Source organism: Pelophylax lessonae (genome assembly GCF_965119305.1).
Source record: "Pelophylax lessonae genome assembly, chromosome: 9".
Lineage (NCBI taxonomy): Eukaryota > Metazoa > Chordata > Amphibia > Anura > Ranidae > Pelophylax > Pelophylax lessonae.
Window position 1 is genome coordinate 256,167,795 of NC_138776.1, and position 24,943 is coordinate 256,192,737.

The 24,943-nt window shown below is 45.0% G+C and overlaps 1 protein-coding gene across 1 annotated transcript in view; it reads right to left on the minus strand.

The window, feature by feature from the left end:
• LOC309564394 (uncharacterized protein) overlaps positions 1-24,943 on the minus strand; it is a 174,413-nt gene that overhangs the window by 63,444 nt on the left and 86,026 nt on the right. Inside the window, 8 exon segments of the mRNA XM_082269022.1 lie at positions 544-697; positions 894-1,037; positions 15,030-15,745; positions 17,236-17,374; positions 17,485-17,582; positions 17,699-17,849; positions 18,792-18,935; positions 23,567-23,773. Coding sequence (XP_082125148.1) covers positions 544-697; positions 894-1,037; positions 15,030-15,745; positions 17,236-17,374; positions 17,485-17,582; positions 17,699-17,849; positions 18,792-18,935; positions 23,567-23,773 — 1,753 coding nt within the window.

Here is a 24,943-nt window from a genome sequence, read left to right on the forward strand (position 1 = left end):
AAACTTGAGGAAAAGAAAGCAAAATGTAAAGAAAGGAGCATAGAATAAAAATTGCGGAAATCTTCATACATAATACTTACCTGTGCTGACATCTAGAGAAGATTCTTCCTTGGCAATTGTCACCGTTGTTTCAGCTTCCGTCATAGACATCTGGTTTCCTCTCACATACATCTTTTCTTCCTCTTTAACCTCCGTTTTGATGTCAATCACTTCTTGCCCCTAAAATCCCAAAATCATTGCGAGTACTATTATGAGACTACATAGAGGAATATTATCTATTACAGTTTAGAGACAAGTTTAAGTTCGGCATTCTAACTCAAAGCTACCTGATGATCAAGGTGAGGGATAGTGTGATCCTCCTGTGTAGAATCCAGGGAATACAGAGGACGGGGACATCTCTCTGGTGGGTTCCCATTACTGGATCCATCTGTAGGAAACACACACACTGACTGAATACATTGTTTCTATGTGTTTATCAGATGATGGGGGATCTAGGTGGATCCTCCGTACTGCTCTCTCCTTTACAATAAAGTCTCCTCTTACCCGGCGATGTGACGGGCGGCTGATTCTCCATCATGACATCCTTGTAGAGATCCTTGTGTCCTTCTAAATACTCCCGCTCCTTCATCTCACCATCCTCATCATCTTCTTCTTTTATCTCTTCTTTGATACCAACATTAAAATTGTTCCACTTTCTCTGAATAAAAATGTAAAACAAAATAGAATGAATGTCTCTGCTCTTCCATGGAGACATCTCAACATCTTGTAGGTACCTGCCATGGAAACATCCTAACGATCTGTAAGAACCTGACACACACACTGATACAGTCACCATCCAGACACATCCCTTGTCTGTTACTGGATAATGTCCCAGAATTCCCGGCACCGCTCACCTCTCCCATTAGAAGGTCAATGATCTTCTTGGTGACTTCTAAAATCTTTTGTTCATTGTTTCTTTCTGGAACCAGTAATAAATGTAGAGGAACCATAATGGAGTAGTCTCCATCTCCCGATGTCTTCTTCACAACTATGTTATCCTGTGGAGAGAGATTAGCAATCACTATATACAATTCCCAACAAAAGATGTCACAACTTGCTGCCATCATCATCCATCTTTGCTAGGATCTGATCGACGGCCTCTTTCTTTCAGAGGAAACAACATTTTTTCTCATATTTGTATAGCAGCCTTTGAGTTGTTTCCAGTCACATTGTATCAGATCCTACTCTGCAAGGACAATATCAGTCACAGTGCAGGACATCCAACTGTCACTTCCGGCATTCATGGTCCCTCATTGTTCTGATCTGGTAAGGGCCTAGTTTGAGGGTCCTCCTTATGAAGGAGTTCACGAGGAAGAGAATTTTGTTTTGTTTTTTATCTTTTTTTCTTGTTAAAACATAAAACAGCACATATACACCTCAAGTAAGACAGTCAAAAACAGATATAAAGCCCACACATGGGCACAAAAAAACAATACGACAGAAGTAAGGCAAGATAAACTTTGAAGGTTTAAAAAGCCTAGTGGATGGACCTGAGTGCATCAGGCTCTCCAGTCCCATCCCCCTCAACAGAAAGTATGGGTCAGCGTTTGCAAGCTCTGAGCGAAGGAAATATAGCTTATTTGGCAAAACAAATGTTAACCGTCCACAGCTGTGGAGGGCTCCACTAACCATTTGGCCTAAACTCGATCGTACTTTTTAGGGCAGCCTCTATGGAAATATGTATCTTTGTAGAAGGGAAGAGCATTATTCACCATTTTCTTCCAGTAAGTTAGACAAGGAGGGTTCTTTTTTTTCCCCAATGAAGCGTGATTGCTTTTCGCGTATAAAAAAGCAAGAGACCAATAAGGGTTCTATCCGCCACTCTGGGAGCCAAATCCTCCACTAAACCCAATAAACACACCCTTGGGGAAGGGGTGATGGAGATATTAATCACTAGTTGGATCGTTTCCAGCACCTACGAAGGAAGAGAATTTTTAATAAGGAAGAACCTCTGACCTTAGGCTAATCACTGTGCAACGAGGGGTGTGGTATGAAGGTTATAGGGACCAGCTTATGGTGCTTTTCCACTGCATGGAACGGAGCGGTTCGGCTCGCTTTTGTGCTTTTCCACTGCATGGTACCGCATGGTACGGTGTAGGAACGGTTCGGTACGGTACGGCGGCGCTTTTCCACTACATGGAACCGAACGGTACGGCTCGCTAAACAGTACCATAAACAGTACCACCTCAGTTGTGGTTCCAAGAGGGCCGTATTGGTACCATATCCCACAATCCTTTGCATGCAGCCTTGACTGTTTGTCACTACTTGCCACTGATTGGTCAGAGAATCGTTGTTATCCCACCCACTTACTTTAGTACTACTTTAGTGGAAAAGCAAACCGTACCAAACTGTTTCAACACCGTACCATGCGGTACCATGCAATGGAAAACCAAACCGGGCCAAGCAGGGCAAAGCAGGGCCAAGTGGAGCTGAGCCAGTACTTGCAGTGGAAAAGTGCCATTACCGATCATGATCTTAAAGACGTTGGATCATAGGTGTTGTGCAAGGTTGGGGCACAGAGGAACATTGAGGAGGTGCTGAGCCTGACCAGACTTAGGAGGATAGTCCTTCAAGGCAGAATGAGATTAGACCTACGGTGGAAAACAAATGCAAATCTACAGTTTGGGAAGCTCCCAATTTTGTTGGCGGCCCCCAACCATCAGAAAAGTAATACTGAGATGTCTTCTGTACCAAAAAAAAACCGACAGGGCATCTGTAAGACCGGCCAACTTTATCAGCACTGTTCAGAGCAACACAAGACTATCATTTCTTATAAGACATCTATGGGAGGTGTTAGGCCACCAATGGTCAATTTATAGAGAGCCCTCAGTTCAAGAGACTGGCACAATAGGAGCCCATATTCCTCCTTTGAGATGCATTGCCTCAAGTTAGAAAGCCTATTCAAAATGAATGGGCTTTACCCAGTGCTGTATTTTGGCATAGGCCAACAAGGCCCAGGGCTAGGGCGGCACTTTGCAGGGGGGCAGCAAAATAGCAGCTTCCGCCTCCATCTGAGACTCTATTGGCCACTGGTTGCTAGAGCTGCCTGGCGTCTAGCAACCAGTGGCATCAAGGCCGTGACTCCCTGGCCCTACCCATAATTCGAAGTGGAGGAGGATTTAACTTCCTCCTCCACGCCTAGAGCTCCCCCCACCTCCCTCTCTCTCCCACTCCCTTCTTCCTCTCTCTCCCACCCCCCTCTCTCTCTCTCTCTCTCTCTCCATCTTTCGCTCACTCCCCTTCCTCTCTCATCCCCCCCTCTCTCTCTCATCCCCCTCTCTCTCTCTCTCATCCCCCCTCTCTCCCTCTCTCCCACCACCCTCTTTCTCTCTCTCTCTCTCTTCCACCACACTCTCTCTCTCTCTCACATCACACCCCCGGTCTCCCACCATCCTCTTTCTCTCTCTCTTCCATCACGCTCTCTCTCCCATCACCCCCCCCTCTCTCCCACCACCCTTTCTCTCACCCCCCCCCCCCCCTCTTGAGATCTCAGGGGTCCTTGCTGGGACTTAAGAGTCCTTCAATTTTGGAGGGAGTGACATCCCTTAAACAGGAAGCGGTGGGGCAAATTTACAAAGGAGGAGGGGGGGCGCCCAATTTTAGTCTTGCCTAGGGCATCACAAAACCAAAATACACCACTTGCTTTACCGCATCTTAGTGTCCAAAAATGTTAGTCCTGCTACATTGTTTGCAGCATTCTGCAACATATACTGAAGACACAGTGGGATTAGTATTGGTGTCAAATCAAAACCCCCAGCATTGGTGTCAGTGACAGTAATAGTAGACCCAGCATTGGTGTTAGTGGCTGCAATCAAAACCCCCAGAATTGGTGTCATTGGTTACAATAATTACCCCCATCATTCATGTTAGTAACAGTAATAAATCCCAGCATTGGTGTCAGTGACTGTAATCAGAACCATTAGCATTGGTGTCACTGGCTGCTCTCAAATCCCAGCACTGGTGTCAGTGGCTGCTTGCAATCAGAACCCTCAGTATTGGTGTCAGTGGCTGTAATCAAAACCCATAGCATTGGTATCAGTGGATACAATAATTACCCCTATCATTGGGGACAGTGACAGTATTAATAAATCTCAGTATGGGTGTCAGTGGCTGTAATCAGAACTCTCAGTATTATTGTCAGTGACTCCTTTCAAACCCCCAGCATTTGTTTCAGTGGTTGCAATCAAACCCCCAGTGTTGGTGTCAGTGGCTGCCCCCAAACCCTGAGCATCGGTGTCAGTGGTTGCAATCAAACCCTGAGCATTGGTGTCAGTGGCTGCAATTAAACCCTCAGCATTGATGTCAGTGGCTGCAATTAAACCCCCAGAATTGGTGTCAGTGGCTGCTCTCCAACCCCCAGCATCGGTGTCAGTGGCTGCCCCCAAACCCCCAGCATTGGTGTCAGTGACTGCAATCAAACCCCCAGCGTGGGTGTCAGTGGATGCTCTCAAACCCCAGGCATTGGTGTCAGTGGCTGCCCCCAAACCCCCAGCATTGGTGTCCGTGACTGCAATCAAACCCCCAGCATTGGTGTCAGTGACTGCAATCAAACCCCCAGCATTGGTGTCAGTGACTGCAATCAAACCCCCCAGCATTGGTGTCAGTGACTGCAATCAAACCCCCAGCATTGGTGTCAGTGACTGCAATCAAACCCCCAGCGTGGGTGTCAGTGGATGCTCTCAAACCCCAGGCATTGGTGTCAGTGGCTGCAATTAAACCCCCAGAATTGGTGTCAGTGGATGCTCTCCAACCCCCAGCATCGGTGTCAGTGACTGCCCCCAAACCCCCAGCATGGGTGTCCGTGACTGCAATCAAACCCACAGCATTGGTGTCAGTGACTGCAATCAAACCCCCCAGCATTGGTGTCAGTGACAGCAATCAAACCCCCAGCATTGGTGTCAGTGACTGCAATCAAACCCCCCAGCATTGGTGTCAGTGACTGCAATCAAACCCCCAGCATTGGTGTCAGTGACTGCAATCAAACCCCCAGCATTGGTGTCAGTGACTGCAATCAAACCCCCAGCATTGGTGTCAGTGACTGCAATCAAACCCCCAGCATTGGTGTCAGTGACTGCAATCAAACCCCCAGCGTGGGTGTCAGTGGATGCTCTCAAACCCCAGGCATTGGTGTCAGTGGCTGCCCCCAAACCCCCAGCATTGGTGTCAGTGGCTGCCCCCAAACCCCCAGCATGGGTGTCCGTGACTGCAATCAAACTCACAGCATTGGTGTCAGTGACTGCAATCAAACCCCCAGCATTGGTGTCAGTGGCTGCCCCCAAACCCCTAGCATTGGTGTCAGTGACTGCAATCAAACCCCCCAGCATTTGTGTCAGTGGCTGCTCTCAATGGCTCAGCCACCTTTTTTTACCACCCATCTAATAGTGCAGTCGGGGGTGTAAAAACAAGCAGCTGAGCTACAGCTTTACCACTCCCCCCGGCCGCTCATCCGAACTGTCACAATGCAGCCACAACTGCGACACACATTTAGTAACTGCTTGGCAAAACGCACGTTTTATCACACGTTCATATGCCCTCTAAAAAGTGCTCCAAAAATCACTCTTCAGAGGGCATCGCACTCCACCACAAGTGTGAATGAGCCCTAATTATGATGCAGCCTGGACATTTTTTTATTTATTTATTTTTTTATAAAAATTCATATATGGGAGAAATGTTACATTTTCTCAACAATTTTTTTTTTTCCAGCAAATAATTGTATAAAATGCCCAGGATTTCAGGAAAAGAAAATCTGTAAACAAAATCTGGGTAAAAAAAAAATTGGTTTAGAAACAAAAACGTTTGGAAATTTTCTAGCTGTCAGTAACACAATTTTCGTAAAACTTTTTAAAAAAATTTTGTAAGAAAAATAAATAAATAAATAATAATAATAATAATAATAATAATAATAATAATAATTATATATATATATATATATATATATATATTTTATACAGATAAAAAGTTTTTGCAACAAATGTTACGAAAAATTTGAAAGCATGAAATGACGTCCATTGGTAACCTCTCTGAGATTTGCTGCTGGAATAAAACTAGAGGAAAGTTATTTTTCGCTCGGCTATCAATTAATAAAATGAAACCAAAGTGTTGGTGGCGCTCCCAGAATCCTCCTCACCTCCCCGGTCAGCAGGTAGATGATCTCCAGGGTGAGCTGTAATATCCTCTCCGTCAGGTTGGTGCAGTTTGCCTCCATCGCTCCCAACTCTGTTCCATTCACTTCCTGCAACAATAGTGCCCATCCCCCCCCAACGTTCGGCATCATGAATAAAAGGCAGGCTCTTCTGCGATTGGTTCTTCTCAGCCATTTTGTTGTAGGCCAGCCGATCTGGAGGAACACTCTGTTCATTGTAAAATAATACTCAAACCCACCAAAGGATGAATTTCTAAGACATGTTCATTAAGTTGAATGCCAACATGTCTTCATATATGAGCTACAATAATATGGCTGCCCCCAGGAGCTCATTGGTTACTTGGGATGAGGTTTGATTTGCTGCAATGCAAGGTTCGCAGCATACTTTATCTGCTGGCAGTTCACCAAATCGGCAAATTCAATTTTTGGGCAGTTTGTACGCGCAAACCTCAAGCTGCTGCTGGCAATAAAAAGGTTGGGATTCCCCATAATTCAGACCAGGGATAAATGATCTTTGTGGGGTCCCCTAAAAATCCATACCAGACCCTTAATCCAAGCATGCAGCCTGGCTGGCCAGGAAAAGGGGGTGAGCATGGATTTACGGGAAAGCCCCTTGCGTGAAAATAAATAAATAAAAAAAATGTGTGGGGTCCCCCAAAATTCTTATACCAGACCCTTAATCCAAGCTTGTAGCCTGGCTGGCCAGGAAAAGGGGGGAATGAGCATAGATTTACAGGAAAGCCCCTTGCGTGAAAAAAAAAAAAAAATGTGTGGGGTCCCCCAAAATTCTTACACCAGACCCTTAATCCAAGCTTGTAGCCTGGCTGGCCAGGAAAAGGGGGGTGAGCATGGATTTACTGGAAAGCCCCTTGCGTGAAAAAAATAAAAAATGCGTGGGGTCCCCCAAAATTCTTATACCAGACCCTTAATCCAAGCTTGTAGCCTGGCTGGCCAGGAAAAGGGGGGTGAGCATGGATTTACGGGAAAGCCCCTTGCGTGAAAATAAATAAAAAAAATGTGTGGGGTCCCCCAAAATTGTTATACCAGACCCTTAATCCAAGCTTGTAGCCTGGCTGGCCAGGAAAAGGGGGGAATGAGCATAGATTTACAGGGAAGACCCACGCAAAATAAAAAATAAAAATCAAGAAAGAAAATTTGTGGGGATGAACATGGATTTATGGGAAAGCCCCACGCATAAAAAAAATGTAAAAAAATGTGTGGGGTCCCCCAAAAATGTTCTAGTGACCCGTAATCCAGGCCTGCAGCCTGGCTGGCTAGGAAATAGGGGGGATTAGCATGGATTTATGGGAAAGTCCTACGCAAAATAATAAAGAAAAAATGTGTGGGGGCCCCCAAAAATTTTATAATAGACCCTTTATTCCAAACATGAAGGAGGGATGAGCATGAATTTACAGGAAAACCCCAGGTAAAAGAAAAAAAATGAGTGGGGCCCCCCTAAAAAACCATACCAGTCACTTATTCCAAGAATGCAGCCTGGCTAGGAAAAGGAGGGGTGAGCATGGATTTACGAGAAAACACCAGGTAAAAGAAAAAAAAAATATCAAGAAAAAAAGTTTGGGGTCCCCCTAAAATGTTATACTAGACCCTTAGTCTAAAGCCTCGTACACAGGCAACGATTATCGGCCGACTGATCGATCGACTTTTGTTCAGTGTTGTTGTGTTGGTTGAATTGTGCTCAAGACTTGCACACGAATTTTCTCGGCCAACAAAAACCAACTTCAGAAGTGATGTCATGTGCTGGTTAACTTTCCGTGTGTTTTTTCTTCTCTGAGCATGCCCAGTCTTGCTCATCTGATTTTTGTCTGCCGAAATCTGTACTGACTGAGGAACAATCGGCCGTTCTGTTGACGGCCAACAAAAATTTTATAGCCTGCACACCAGATTTTGTTCGGCCGAAAAGTCTGAGAGACCGTTGTTGGAAGCATCATACTAACAAGCTGAAAATCGGCCAATCGGACGTTGGCCGAAAATTCACGGCCAACAATCGTTGCGTGTGTACGAGGCTTTAAGCTTGCAGCCTGGCTACCAAGGAAAAGGGGGAATAAGCATGGATTTACGAGAAAGCTCCATGCAAAAAAATAAGAAAAAATGCGTGGGGTCCCCCAAAAATGTTATACTAGACCCTAATCCAAGCATGAAGGATGGATGGGTATGATTTATGAGAAAGCACCATGCAAAAAAAAAAATCAAGAATAAATGCGTGGGGTCTCCCAAAAATGTTATACTAGACCCTTAAACAAAACATGGAGGAATGAGCCTGGATTTATGGGAAAGCCCCACGCAAACAAATCAAGAAAAAATGTGTGCCGGTTCCCTAAAACTCCATACCAGACCCTTAATCCAAGCATGCACCCTGGCTGGCCAGTAGAAGGGGGAATGAGCATGGATTTATGGGATAGCCCCATTCCAAAAAAATCAAGAAAAAAATGTGTGGGTCCCCAAAAAATGTTGTACTAGACCCTTAATCCAAGCTTGCAGCCTGGCTGGGTAGGAAAAGAGGGAATGAACACGGGTTTACTCTAAAACAAATCAAGAAAACAATGTGTGGGGTCCCCTAAAAATCTATACCAGACCCTTAATCCAAGCTTGCAGCCTGGCTGCCCAGAAAACGGGGAATGAGCATTGATTTATGGGAAAACCCCCCCCAAAAAAAAAAAAGAAATCAAAAAACAATCCTGGCTGCCCAGGAAAAGGGGAATGAGCATTGATTTACGGGAAAACGCCCCCCCCCAAAAAAAAAAAAAAAAATCAAAAAACAAATTTGTGGGGTCCCCCTAAAATTCCATATTGGCCCTTAATCCAATCATGCAACCTGGCTGGGCAGGAAAAGAGGGGACGAGCGTGCCCCTCCTCAACCCTACCAGGCCACATGCCCTCAACATGGTGGGGGGGTGGCATAGCACCTTGACCTCATATTGATGAAGACAAGGGCCTCTTCCCCACATTCCTGTCCCAGTTGTCTTGGGGGTCTGCAGGTGGAGGGGCTTATCAGAATCTGGAAGCCTCTTCAGAGAGAAGAGTCCTGGTTAGTGATACAGTACAGCAGCAGATTCCCTCTTCTGTCCTTTCTGCATTAGTTCACACCTTAACAGATTTTATTCATCCCTCTCAGTTGTTCTGTACCCAGGTGCTTATGTTCTCAATTTCCGTACCCACAATGGGCATCCACCCCCTCTTGAATGTCAAAATTCTGAAAAGACACCAGGTCTGCCTTTACAACAGGGACTCTTTCTGGCTTGCGTGGACATCAAGGATGCGTACCTTCAACGTTTCTACGTTTTGCCGTGGGGCCCTTATATTACCAGTTGTAGCCCTGCTCTTCAGTCTCTTGTGTGCAGCTTGAATGTTCTTTAAAGTGCTGGCCCCGATATTAGCCCTACCGTACTGACGTGGCATCCCCATTGTGGGATACTTAGAGAACTCCTTGTTGAGATTGACCTGGGCTGTGTGTGACAATGTGGCTTTGGCTGTACAGACATTACAGTAGTTCAGATGGATGTGTCCCTAATCACTGCCGTCCACTCACAGTGTCCCTAATCCCCACGGAACTAGTCACAGAGTCCCTAATTACTGCCACGCTATTCACAGTGTCCCTGATCACTGCCACACGACTTTCACTGTCACTGAACACTGCCCCACTAGTCATATTGTCCTTAATCACTGCCATGCCAGTGTCCCTGATCACTGCCACACTGCTCTTAGTGTCCCTGATCACTGCCACGCCAGTCACAGTGTCCCTGACCACTGCCACACCGCTCTTAGTGTCCCTGATCACTGCCACGCCACTCACAGTGTCCCTGACCACTGCCACACCGCTCTTAGTGTCCCTGATCACTGCCACGCCACTCACAGTGTCCCTGACCACTGCCACACCGCTATTAGTGTCCCTGATCACTGCCACGCCACTCATAGTGTCCCTGACCACTGCCACACCGCTCTTAGTGTCCCTGATCACTGCCACGCCAGTCACAGTGTCCCTGACCACTGCCACACCGCTCTTAGTGTCCCTGATCACTGCCACGCCAGTCACAGTGTCCCTGACCACTGCCACACCGCTCTTAGTGTCCCTGATCACTGCCACGCCACTCACAGTGTCCCTGACCACTGCCACACCGCTATTAGTGTCCCTGATCACTGCCACGCCACTCATAGTGTCCCTGACCACTGCCACACCGCTCTTAGTGTCCCTGATCACTGCCACGCCAGTCACAGTGTCCCTGACCACTGCCACACCGCTCTTAGTGTCCCTGATCACTGCCACGCCAGTCACAGTGTCCCTGACCACTGCCACACCGCTCTTAGTGTCCCTGATCACTGCCACGCCACTCACAGTGTCCCTGACCACTGCCACACCGCTATTAGTGTCCCTGATCACTGCCACACCACTCATAGTGTCCCTGACCACTGCCACACCGCTCTTAGTGTCCCTGATCACTGCCACGCCAGTCAGTGTCCCTGACCACTGCCACAACGCTCTTAGTGTCCCTGATCACTGCCACGCCACTCACAGTGTCCCTGACCACTGCCACACCGCTATTAGTGTCCCTAAACACTGCCACGCCAGTCAAGGTGTACCTGATCACCATCACACCAGTCAAGGTGTACCTGATCACCATCACACCAGTCATAGTGTCACCATCTTTGATCAGAATCATCGCTGGAACTGACTTCCCATTTGGAGTATCTGAGTAGAGCCCTGGATACAACTCAGTATTTTTTTTTTTTCACAAGAAGCTTCAAACTCCCTGATCTCAATTTCCAGCTCTCCAGTCCAAGACTCATCTGACTCTACTTTTTTGAGAGTCTTTCTGGAGGGTCATTCAATCGAGATTAATTTGCACAATGCCAGGGTGGTGGTGTACATCAACCTTCAGGGAGTAACCAGAAGTGTTGCCATGGCAGGACGGGTAGTTCAGATCATTTCCTCGACACAATCCGAGAAAAACTACTGGCAGGTAGACCGCCTCTGCCAACAGTTCTCCAAAAACGAGGGAGCAGTCCCTATACCAAGAGGAGTTCCAGGACCTGTGTCTCAGACAAGGAACACTAGATGTGAACCTCTTGGCATCCAGGTTTAACAACAAACTGGACAGTTTTGTCTCCAGGTAAAGGGATCCTCTATCACAGTGGCCTTCAAACTGCAGCCCAGGGGCCCTTTACTTGCCTTTGTCTGGCCCTTTGGGCACTATTTAGCCCACTGACACCAAAGAATGGGGCAATCATTTTTGCACTGACACCATCAATAGACCCTTTTCCTCCCACTGATACCAACGATGGGACACTAGTCCTCCCACTGACACCAATGATGGAACACTGATCCTCCCACTGACACCAATGATTTGGCACATAAAATTCCCCTAATACCAAAGATGTAACGTTGTTTACTCCCACTGGTGCCAGGACATTTTCTAGTCCCACTGGCCATGGTCTGGCCCCCATAAAGTATGAAACACAGTAAACTGGCCCTTTGTTTATAAGGTTTGGAGACCCCTGGAGCAGAAGCAGTGGGTGCTATGGTGGCTCCATGGCATCAGTACACTCTAATCCACACCTTTCCTTTCTTAAAGCATTTTCCTCATCTAAATAGCAGATGGAGGGCATTTTAGTGATCGTTCATTGCTCCAGAGTGGGCTACATGGATGTGGTACACCGACTTGATTTGATGGATGCTCTGTGGGCTTGTCCATTTTGTGAGCACAGAACCTTTTGGCTCAAGGACCAATTTATTATCCTGCTTCACAATTGCTTGCTTTAATGGCATGGCTGTTGAAGCCCAGGTTTTTGGGACAAGGGCATGTCTGGATCTGCAGCTGCTACAATGGCAAAAGCTAGAAAGGCTACTTCTCCTAAGGCCCATTATAAGACACAGAAGGCATACTTCTCCTGGAGTGAGCCTCATTGCTTCCCCCTCAGGTGTTTCTTTGTGCGAGGATTCCTCTGCTTCCTACAGCTGGGTCCAAACCACTATGAAATGTCAGGTTTCTGTCTATTTGCCTTCTGCAGGATTGAATCTGAATCTACCTGTGCTTCTGACACTGCCATTTGAACCCATAAAAGATATTACTCTGTCTTCCCTCATCCTTGAGGTAGCATATCTATTCATTACCTCTACAAGGTTAGTCTCTTAACTGGAGGTTTTACCTGGCAAGGAACCCTTCTGGTTTTGTATAGGGACATGGTGGTGTTAAGGTCAAGGACTTTCTTCCTGCCTAAGGTAACCAATTCCTTTGACCTCAACCAGGATATTATTCTTCTATCCCGCTTTCGAGTTCCTTTTTATTTTATTTAATTCAGGTACTTATTTAGCGCTGTCAATTAACGCAGCACTTTACATATACATTGTACATTCACATCAGTCCCTACCCTCAAGGAGCTTACAATCTAAGGTTCCCTAACCCACATACATACACATAGTAGGGCCAATTTAGACAGGATCTAATTAACCTACCCAGCATGTGTTTGGAGCGTGGGAGGAAACTGGAGTACCCAGGGGAAACCCACGCCGGCACAGAGAGAACATGCTAATTCCAGGCAGGTAGTGTCGTGGTTGGGATTCGAACCAGCGACCCTTTTGCTGCTAGGCGATTGTTTGCCTGTTATCCACCTCTCATTTTGATTGCTTAGAACATCACAAATGTTAAAAGACGTATTGTGTCCCTTTAATGGATGAGAAAGAAAATTAGATTAGTCTTTCATTGAGAAACGAGGAGGGTGTGTGGCCTAGCAGCATGTCATTGGAGAGCTGCCGGCTGAACCCGGAAGAGCTGGCAGCTTCCCGATGACATTATCGTAAAAGATGGCGGTGCGGGGGTAGAAAAGAGAAACTGATCGCAGAAGGATGATGTTGGATCCGCTGGGCAGGTGAGCACCTTAACTTTGCAGGACTGGCAACAAGGTAAGAAGGGGGACAGAGTGTGTATCCGCTTAAAAATCTCAGAGCCAACGCTTCACGTTATAGGATGTCATAATAACCATCAGACCGGTATCTACACATGGAAGGCTGGTAGTTGTCACCATGGTGGCACATCATCATTGTTGTTAACAGTTAAGAGCAGGAGGGTGCTGCTGCATCAAAGTTTCCCCGTGCATCATTACTTCTGGTTATAGTAAGGATTAGACCAGTAGTGCCCCCACAATATAGAAAGCCTTTCATTCCCATCTTCATCTGTACAGACTGCAGTAGGAGTTTAAAGCCCCAATACCTAACAAATCTTCTTTAAGTTTGGAAAACTGAAAAAGGGTCAGGGTCATTGTGTGATTCTCTCTCTGTCATGGCTTACCTACACCATCCATTGTCATTTCATCATGAAGAGTACCCATACCCTCAGACAAGCATAGGCCAACAGACTAGTAACTTGGGTTCTCATGTCCTTCTTTAGCTCTGCCAGAATGTTCAGTAGATAATATTTACAAGTTACATCAAGCCACCCTTTGCAGTGTTGCTAATGAAGAGCAAGTAATTGTGATCAGTGGTAAAAACAGGAACAAAACGAGAGCCCACACTACGGTTTACCAATGAGAACTTTATTTTTTGCTGTCACACAATGCATATCTTTATTTAACGTAACAAGACAGCCAGAACTCCCCCCTAAAAAAAATGGATGTCCAGTGCAAGAATGAAGGACAGCCTGGGACCCCACCACTGTTCCCAGAGAAGTTCTCTAAATAAAATGGAAGTCCAGTGCAAGAATGAAGGACAGCCTGGGACCCCACCACTGTTCCCAGAGAAGTTCTCTAAATAAAATGGAAGTCCAGTGCAAGAACGAAGAATAGCCCGAGACCCCACCATTGTTCCCAGAGATCTTCTCTAAATAAAATGGAAGTCCAGTGCAAGAACAAAAGGATAGCCCGAGACCCCACCATTGTTCCTAAAGGCCTTCTCTAAATAAAATGGAAGACCAGTAGAAGAACAAAGTACAGCCTGAGACCACACCATAGTTTCTGGAGAACTTCTCTAAATAAAATGGAAGTCCAGTGGGAAAATGAAGGACAGCCTGAGACCCCACCATTGTTCCTAGAGGACTTCTCTAAATAAAATGGAAGTCCAGTGGAAGAACAAAGAATAGCCCGAGACCCCACCATTGTTCCTAGAGGACTTCTCTAAATAAAATGGAAGACCAGTGGAAGAACAAAGGACAGCCTGAGACCTGAGACCAGACCATGGTTCCTATTGAACTTCTCTAAATAAAATGGAAGTCCAGTGGAAGAACAAAGGACAGCCTGAGACCAGACCATGGTTCCTAGAGAACTTCTCTAAATAAAATGGAAGTCCAGTGGAAGAACAAAGGACAGTCTGAGACCCCACCATTGTTCCTATAGGAATAAAAATGGAATCCAGCCAACACTTTTATCTTTCATGACAGAATGGAGAATATGAGAGTCTCTGTCAGGTCATTGTTAGCCATATCCCTTTAGCGGAAATCTCCCTGACTTCTTGTCCCAATGACAGCTATCCCTGGGACAAAAAGTCGATCCAGAGGGGACACATACACCTATAAAAACAGATCCAGCTCTTCCACACTCTACCAAATAATTAATGGTTTTCTTGATACCTGTGTCCTTGTTGGAGACAAAAGGAAGAGGGGACAATCCCCAAAATGGACAAAGGAAAAAAAGTTTGAATTTTAAGCAAAACTGCATCATGAATAAGCAAAAGAAATTATATATTGAAAAATGTACTTTTTATACATAATGAAAATAAAAAAAATCACACCACAACAATAAAACTAAAATATTCCATATGGGTTGGCTGATCCTTTCAGACTGCCTTATCTTTATCGTACAATTGTTTTATGAATATAAAAGTTTAGCCTATGAAATGCCATTATAAGTTTTTCAGCGTCCTCCTGTGGTGTGTCATCTCTGGTGGATAATTTGTGTGGATTTTCATGTGCCTATCACAGTTCCCTTTATCGGAGAAGCTCCTTCCGCATGCAGAACAGGAAAATGGCTTCTCCCCAGTGTGTACTCTAATGTGTTTATTGAGTTTCGATTTCTCGGGAAAAGACTTTCCGCACTCAGAACACATGAAAGGTCTTTCCCCGGTGTGGATTCTCTGGTGTTGAATAAGTTTTGATTTGTTTATGAAGGACTTTTCACACTCAGAACACGAATAGGGTTTCTCACTGGTGTGGGTTCTCTGGTGTTGAACAAAATGGGATTTCTTTGTGAAGGACTTCTCACACTCGGAACACGAGAAGGGTTTTTCAATGGTGCGGATGGTGTGGGGTACAACAAGGTATCGTTTTTTCGTGAATGATTTTTCACAGTCCTGAAAAGGATTCAAATAATTGGAAGAAGATTCCCCAGGATTAGAACCATCTGGTGATTTCTCTGCACTGTGAAAGCTTGGTCGGATATTTGGGTTAAAGGTATGTGATTTACGTTTAGAATTAAACCAATCTGCTGATTTTGCCATATGATTAAGTTTGTTATGTATATTTTGAGTAACAATGCTTACTTCTGGAGAATATTGTGCCATGTCATTATCATCTTCATATAAAATAGGACGTCCCTGTGGGGTATTCCATCCATTGTCTCCTCCTGTTGGAAATATTTTTTTTATTATAATGTTTTACAGTTTGGAGTCATGTAAGTTGGTCTAATAGTCAACTGTTACACAGATTTCTGGCATGGAATTAGGTACAGCAATAACAACAATGCAAGGATAGGAGTCAGATAAGATGTACAATGCAACAAAAGCTATTGACAACAATATGCTGAAGCATACAGATGTTACACTGAGAATTGGAGATTGACCTTTCATATGCTGTCAGTATCTCCTCCTCATTTGTTGGGAATATGACGTTATATTGAGAAATGGAGATGGACCCTTTATATGGTGTACAGTATCTCCTCCTCGTTTGTTGGGAACATGACGTTATATTGAGGAATGGAGATGGACCTTTCATATGGTGTACAGTATCTCCTCCTCATTTGTTGGGAACATGACGTTATATTGAGGAATGGAGATGGACCCTTCATATGGTGTACAGTATCTCCTCCTCATTTGTAGGGAACATGACGTTATATTGAGGAATGGAGATGGACCTTCATATGGTGTACAGTATCTCTTCCTCATTTGTAGGGAACATGACGTTATATTGAGGGATGGAGATGGACCTTTCATATGGTGTACAGTATCTCCTCCTCATTTGTAGGGAACAGGACGTTATATTGAGGGATGGAGATGGACCTTTCATATGGTGTACAGTATCTCCTCCTCATTTGTAGGGAACATGACGTTATATTGAGGGATGGAGATGGACCTTTCATATGGTGTACAGTATCTCCTCCTCATTTGTAGGGAACATGACGTTATATTGAGGGATGGAGATGGACCCTTCATATGGTGTACAGTATCTCCTCCTCATTTGTAGGGAACATGACGTTATATTGAGAAATGGAGATGGACCCTTTATATGGTGTACAGTATCTCCTCCTCATTTGTTGGGAACATGACGTTATATTGAGGAATGGAGATGGACCTTTCATATGGTGTACAGTATCTCCTCCTCATTTGTTGGGAACATGACGTTATATTGAGGAATGGAGATGGACCTTCATATGGTGTACAGTATCTGCTCCTCATTTGTTGGGAATATGACGTTATATTGAGGAATCGAGATGGACCTTTCATATAGTGTACAGTATCTCCTCCTCATTTGTTGGAAACATGGTGTTACCACGAGGAATGGAGATGGACCTTTCATATGGTGTTCAGTATCGCTTCATTTGTTAGGAACACCGCATAACATGTAGTATAAGTACACTGAATACTTTTCCATCATACCAGGACAAGACAATTTTATTCTTTCAAAGGATAGTGCATCCTGTCTAAAAAGTTGTGTGATGCTGATTTTTTATCATTTTGACATAGTTACATAGTAGGTGAGGTTGAATAAAGACAATAGTCCATCCAGTCATTTTTTTAGTCAATCTTTATACTTAAACCTGATGAAAATAAACTGAAATGTGAAAGAATGAAGGTAAATGTGAATTGCAGATTTAAAAAAAATATATATAATACTTACCTGTGCTGACATCTGCAAAAGAATCATTTTCGATAACTGTCACCATCATTTCAGCTTCCTTAATAGACAGGTGATTTCTCCTCACATACGTCTCTTCTTCCTCTTTGAAATCAATTTTTATAGCCATCACTTCTTCCTCCTAAAATCACAAAATGATAATTAGCACTATAATCCAGAGACTACATAGAGGAATATCAATAAACATAGTTTACAGCCAGGTTTGAGTTTGGCATCCTTAGTCCCACCTACCTGATGAAGGTGAGGGATGGTGTGATCTTCCTGTGTGGAATCCCCGGAATACAGAGGACGGGGACTTCTCTCTGGTGGGTTCCCATTACTGGATCCATCTGTAGGAAACACACACACTGACTGAATACATTGTTTCTATGTGTTTATCAGATGATGGGGGATCTAGGTGGATCCTCCGTACTGCTCTCTCCTTTACAATAAAGTCTCCTCTTACCCGGTGATGTGAGGGGCGGCTGATTCTCCATCATGACGTCCTTGTAGAGGTCCTTGTGTCCTTCTTTATACTCCCACTCCTTTATCACAATATCATCTTCTGCTTGTATCTCCTCTTTGATAATAACATTAAATTTGCTCCAGTTTGCACTCTGAATAGAAGTATAAAAAAAATAGAAAAATGCTTGAGAAGGTACAGATCCATGGTGGAGCAAGATGGAACTTCCTGAACCATTGGTAAACAATGGGCAATTTAAAATACATGGAACTTGCCATCTCTCCAACACACATTTTTTTTCTAATCATTAAACTCCTCCTAGGAGGACATGTAAAGAGTGGCTAATTCTCTCATGACGTCCTTGTAGAGATCCTTGTGTACTTCTATATACTCCCACTCCTCCATGGAGAAATAGACAGTGACATCCTGACACCTTAAAACGGAGTTCCGGGCTCAAAAACAACTTTGGTCCATCTGCTTGCTGTGAATGCCCTAAAAATCAAATGGATATTCCCGATTTTTTTTTTCTTTACTTGCCTTGTTTTTTAGGAAAGTGTACTTACCTTCCTTCTACTTCCTACCTCTTCGGCCGCGGCCCACGCCGTCTCTTCCCGTTTGCGATGACTCCTGGGAGCTGAACGTCATCGCTCCCAGGAGTCAATGCGCACGCACCGGCCCCGCTCGTCAGTTCCGGTGCAGGCGCGTCATTCCCTGCTAAACAGCTTCTGGGCATGCCCAGAAGCTGTGCAGGGATGACGCGCCTGCCCCGGAAGTGACGAGCGGGGCCGGTGCATTCTGGGAAGAAGAGGACACGATGGCTTCAGCTGCCCACACCCGAGATGACAGCACTGGAGAAGACATTTTCAAGGTGAGTATTTCTTCTAAAAAGGTAAGTGCGACCTGGGACAGTTCAGAGGCTATCCATTATGGAATGTACTAGCCCTGACTGTCCCGGGGGTATTTTTATCTAAATTTCATCTCCGAGGCCAGAACTCCGCTTTAAAGGGACCTGACACACACAATAAAACAAGCCACCATTCAGGCACATCCCTTCTCTGTTACTGGATAATGTTCCAGAATTCCCACCACCGCTCACCTCTTCCATAAGGAGGTCAAGGATTTTCTGGGTGACATGTAGAATCTTCTGCTCATTTTTTCTTTCTGGAACCAGTAAGGAATGTAGAGGAACCATAATGGAGTTCTTTCCATCTCCTGATGTCTTCTTCACCACTATGTTATCCTGTGGAGAGAGATTATCAATCACTGTATACATTTCCCAATAAAAGAACCTTCAACTTCCTGCCATTATCGGCTCTCTTTGCTATGATCTGATCGATGGCATCTCTCATTCATATTTGTATATACTGTAAGCCTTTGGCTTGTTTCCAGTCATAATGTATCAGATACTACTCTACTAACATTAACAATCACAGTGCAGGACATCCAACTGCCACTTTTTTATTGCTGCATTTATGGTCCCTCTTTGTATTGATGTTATAATGGTGCTAGTTATGGAGTCTTCCTTATGATGAGGGGGTGTGAGGTCATAAGGAAGGGACTTTTTAACATGGGAAAAGTCCTAACCTTACATTAAGCACTGTGCAATGATGGGTGGGGTATCAAAGCGATCCCTCTCCGGCCAACTGCTTCAAAGCGATCCCTCTCTGGCCAACTGCGTCAAAGCGATCCCTCTCTGGCCAACTGCGTCAAAGCGATCCCTCTCTGGCCAACTGTGTCAAAGCGATCCCTCTCTGGCCAACTGTGTCAAAGCGATCCCTCTCTGGCCAACTGCGTCAAAGTGATCCCTCTCTGGCCAACTGCATCAAAGTGATCCCTCTCTGGCCAACTGCGTCAAAGCGATCCCTCTCTGGCCAACTGCGTCAAAGTGATCTCTCTCTGACCAACTGCGTCAAAGCGATCCCTCTCTGGCCAGCTGCATCAAAGCGATCCCTCTCTGGCCAACTGCGTCAAAGCGATCACTCTCTGGCCAACTTATTCAAAGCGATTCCTCTCTGGCCAGCTGCATCAAAGCGAACCCTCTCTGGCCAACTGCGTCAAAGCGATCCCTCTCTGGCCAACTTATTCAAAGCGATCCCTCTCTGGCCAACTGCGTCAAAGCGATCCCTCTCTGGCCAACTGCGTCAAAGCGATCCCTCTCTGGCCAACTGCTTCAAAGCGATCCCTCTCTGGCCAACTGCGTCAAAGCGATCCCTCTCTGGCCAACTGCATCAAAACGATGGGGACACCTGATGGATGTGGGCACTGTGATGGGGACACTGTTATATGGACACCTAATGGATGGGGGCACTGTGATATAGACACCTAATGGATGGGGGCACTGTGATATAGACACCTAATGGATGGGGCCACTGTGATATAGACACCTAATGGATGGGGGCACTGTGATATAGACACCTAATGGATGGGGCACTGTGATATGGACACCTGATGGATGGGGGCACTGTGATATAGACACCTGATGGATGGGGGGCACTGTGATATAGACACCTGATGGATGGGGGGCACTGTGATATAGATACCTGATGGATGGGGGGCACTGTGATATAGACACCTGATGGATGGGGGCACTGTGATATAGACACCTGATGGATGGGGGGCACTGTGATATAGACACCTGATGGATGGGGGGCACTGTGATATAGACACCTGATGGATGGGGGCACTGTGATATAGACACCTAATGGATGGGGCACTGTGATATAGACACCTAATGGATGGGGGGCACTGTGATATAGACACCTGATGGATGGGGGGCACTGTGATATAGACACCTGATGGATGGGGGCATTGTGATATAGACACCTGATGGATGGGGGCATTGTGATATGGACACCTGATGGATGGGGGCACTGTGATATAGACACCTGATGGATGTGGGCACTGTGATGGGGACACTGTTATATGGACACCTAATGGATGGGGGCACTGTGATATAGACACCTGATGGATGGGGGCACTGTGATATGGACACCTAATGGATGGGGGCACTGTGATATAGACACCTGATGGATGGGGGCACTGTGATATGGACACCTAATGGATGGGGGCACTGTGATATGGACACCTTATGGATGGGGGCACTGTGATATGGACACCTAATGGATGGGGGCACTGTGATATGGACACCTTATGGATGGGGGCACTGTGATATAGACACCTGATGGATGGGGGGCACTGTGATATGGACACCTAATGGATGGGGGCACTGTGATGGGGACACCTGATGGATGGGGGCACTGTGATATAGACATCTGATGGATGGGGGGCACTGTGATGGGGACACCTGATGGATGGGGGGCACTATGATGGGGACACCTGATGGATGGGGAGACTGGAAGTAAGGGGGCACTCTGAATGGGACAATAGGATGGGGACACCTGATGAAGGCTGGTAGGAGTCCCAGTGCATTACTTTGGCCAGGGACCCATGATGCTATTAGGATGGCACTGCTAATCTGGCCAACTACAACAGTGATCTCTCTCTGGCCAGTCTCTACTCTTCCTTGCAAATTGCCAAATTCCTACTTGCTGAATAGCATACTTTTAATGGACATATAGTGCCAATATGGGGCAAAAGGGCACAGCTGGAGGGGAGCTACAGACCCACACCCAGCAATGCATGTCTACAATGGGGGAAAACACAAAGTCTAATGCCTCGTACACACGCAATGATTCGGCCGATTTTCGGCTTGTTAGTATGATGCTTCCGACAACCGACTCCGACTTTTCGGCCGAATAAAATCTGGTGTGCATGCTATAAATTTTTGTTGGCTGTCAACAGAACGGCCGATTTTCCATCAGTCAGTACAGATTTCGGCAGACAAAAATCTGATGAGCAAGACTGGGCATGCTCAGAGAAGAAAAAACACACGGAAAGTAAACCATCACATGACATCACTTCTGAAGTTGATTTTTGTTGGCCGAGAAAATGTGTGTGCAGTGTAGAGCACATTCCAACCAACACAACAACACTGGACAAAAGACGGCCCATAATCGTTGCGTGTGTACGAGGCACTAGAGGGTGGACATCACCGACAGGTAAAAATAGTGATCCATGAACGTAACCAAGCGCTTTCCCCCAAAACACCACAATAAATAAACAAAATACAAAGCAGTTACAGCACAGATAGCATAATTCATCCCATTTAGAAATATTTTCACCCATGATGCACACATTTCTCTAATTTAATCTAATTGGAATAATGTGTGAGTCTTGGTGAGCACTGTGAAATTTATGGGTGAAAACATTCATAAATACAACCCTAAGTAAAACATAGCCTCGACATTTTTTTATTTAACCGGTTGCCGACCGCCGCATGACTATACACTGCGGCGGTCAGCCCCGGCCAGGCAAAGTGACGTACCGGTACGTCACTTGCCTGTCACTTCCTTGTAAACCAATAGCGGGCGAGCGGTCCGCCGGTCACTCGCCGATCGTCGGTGCAGAGGGAGAAAGTCAGGCGGCTGATGTAAACAAGCCGCCTGTCATTCTCCCCTGTGTAGAAACAATGATCATACGGTTCTACTATGTAGGACCGTTGATCACTGTTCCTACACTAGTAGCCACAGTCAATCACAGTAAAAAGCACGCCCCTAGGGACACACTTAACCCCTCCTTCCCCAATAAAGTTAACCCCTTCCCTACCAGTGTCATTTTGCAGTAACAGTGCATATGTATAGCACTGATTACTGCAGTAATGTCACTGGTACCCCGAAAAGTGTCAAAAATGTCAGTCAAGGGTCTGATCTGTCCGCCGCAATGTCGCAGTCCCACAAAAAAAAAAAAAAAACGCAGATCGCCGCCATTACGCGTTAAAAAAAAAACACCAAAAATGACAGAAATCTTTCCCTTAGTTAGTAAACGCAATACCTTTTGCGCAAACCAATCAAAATACGCTTTTTGCGATTTTTTTTTTTTACTAAACATATGTAGCAGAAAACAAATTGGCCAAAAATGTTAAAAAATTTTGATTTTTACATTTTTTGGGGGAATTTCATATAAAAAAAAATGTGAAAAATATTGTTATTTTTGCAAAATTGTCGCTCTTTTTTTGTTTATAGCGCATGATCAAAAAAAAAAAAATCGCACAGGTGATCAAATACCACCAAAAGAAAGCTCTGTTTGTGGGATAAAAAGGATGTCAAATTCGTTTAGGTACAGCGTCGCACGACCGCGCAATTGTCAGTTAAATTCGCACATCGCCGAATCGCAAAAAGTGGCCCAGACGTAAGACAGCAAAATCCTCCGGTGGTAAAGTGGTTAATAAAAGACCATAGACGGAGATTTGCCTTTTGCCTCTATTGATCTCCTTCAACTAATGTGTGCATTTAATTTGAAAATCTCAAATTTTATTCTTAAAGCATAAATAAATAAATAAAATAAATATATAAATGCAACCGATATGGGAGGAGTGTTAGCATTTTTCAATAATTTTTTTCCAGCAAATATTGGTTTTAAATGCCCAGATTTCAGAAAATCTGTAAAGAAATGTGAGGATTTAGCAGCTTGTCAAAGGAAAATTGTTTAGAAACAAAAATTTTTTGTAATTCTCCAGCTGTCAGGAACATAAATTCTGTAAAACTTTGTCTTATAATTTGTTACCGGGTTTAATAATAAAAAATAAAATATGTATTTTATCCAGCTGTGAGTACAACAAAAATTGTTTAAAAAAAAGTCTGTCAATTTAAATTTTACAAAAGAAAAATGTATGAACAAAAAATTTTGTCCATGAGACTTCCCGGTTATTTGTTGCTGGAATAAAACAGGAGGAAAGTTTTTTTTATTTTCTGGCTGGTATCAATCAATAAAATGAACCAAACGTGTTGGCGGTGCTCCCAGAATCCTCCTCACCTCCCCGGTCAGCAGGTAGATGATCTCCAGGGTGAGCTGTAATATCTTCTCCGTCAGGTTGGTGCAGTTTGCCTCCATTGCTCGCACTCTGTGCCATTCACTTCCAGTAACAATAGTGCCCATCCCCCCAATGCTTGGCATTATGGGTAAAAGGCAGGCTCTGCTGTGATTGGTTCTACTCAGCCATTTTGTTGTAGACCAGGAGACCTGGAAGAATGTACTGTTCAAGACTAACGCTCAAACCTGAGGACATCTAATGATATCCAACAAAAATGACCACCGAATGAATTTCAAAGGCATGCGACATGTTAATTCAGTTGCATTCCAACATGTTTTATATATATATATACACTTTATTACCAAAAGTATTGAGACACCTGCCTTTACACGTTCATGATCTTTAAGTGAATCGCAGTCTTAATCCCCCGTACACACGATCAGATTATCGAACGATCTGTCGTCCGTTTTTTTGTGGCATGCTAGTCTGACGTGGAAAGTGAAGAGGTTTTTTTCATACGAATTTTCCCGTATGACAGAATTCTACTTCAGAAGTGATGTCATGTGTTGGATTGTTTTCTATGGGTTCTTTCGTCTCTGAGCATGCCTAGTCTTGCTCTTAAGATTTTTTTCCGTCAAAATCTGTACTAATGAGACGAAAATCGGACGTGTTTTGACGGACGACAAAAATGATATAGCCTGCACATCAGGATTTTGTCGGCCGAAAAGTCGGAATCGGCTGTCAAAAAGCACCATACTAACAATCCAAAAATCGGCAGATCGGTCGTCGGACGAAATTTCCCTTCCGAATTTCTTATCGTGTGTAGGGGCATTTTGTCTGTAGGGTTCAATATTGAGTTGGCCCACCCTTTGCAGCTATAACAGCTTCAACTCTTCTGGGAAGGCTGTCCACAAGGTTTAGGAGTGTGTCTATGGGAATGTTTGACCATTCTTCCAGAAACGCATTTGTGAGGTCAGGCACTGATGTTGGATGAGAAGGCCTGGCTCACAGTCTCCACTCTAATTCATCCCATAGGTGTTCTATCGGGTTGAGGTCAGGCCAGTCAATTTCCTTCACACCAAACTCGCTCATCCATGTCTTTATGGACCTTGCTTTGTGCCCTGGTGTGCAGTCATGTTGGAACAGGAAAGGGCCATCCCCAAACTCTTTTCCCACTAAGTTAGGAGCATGAAATTGTCCAAAATGTCTTGGTATGCTGACGCCTTAAGAGTTCCCTTCACTGGAACTAAAGCCCCGTACACACGTACCGATCGTCGGCCGACAGATCGGCCGTCAAATGTTCGCGGCTGTCGTGTCTGTTGAAAAGGGCAAAAGACTGCACAAGAATTTTGTCCGCCGACTACAGCCGACTGCAGAAG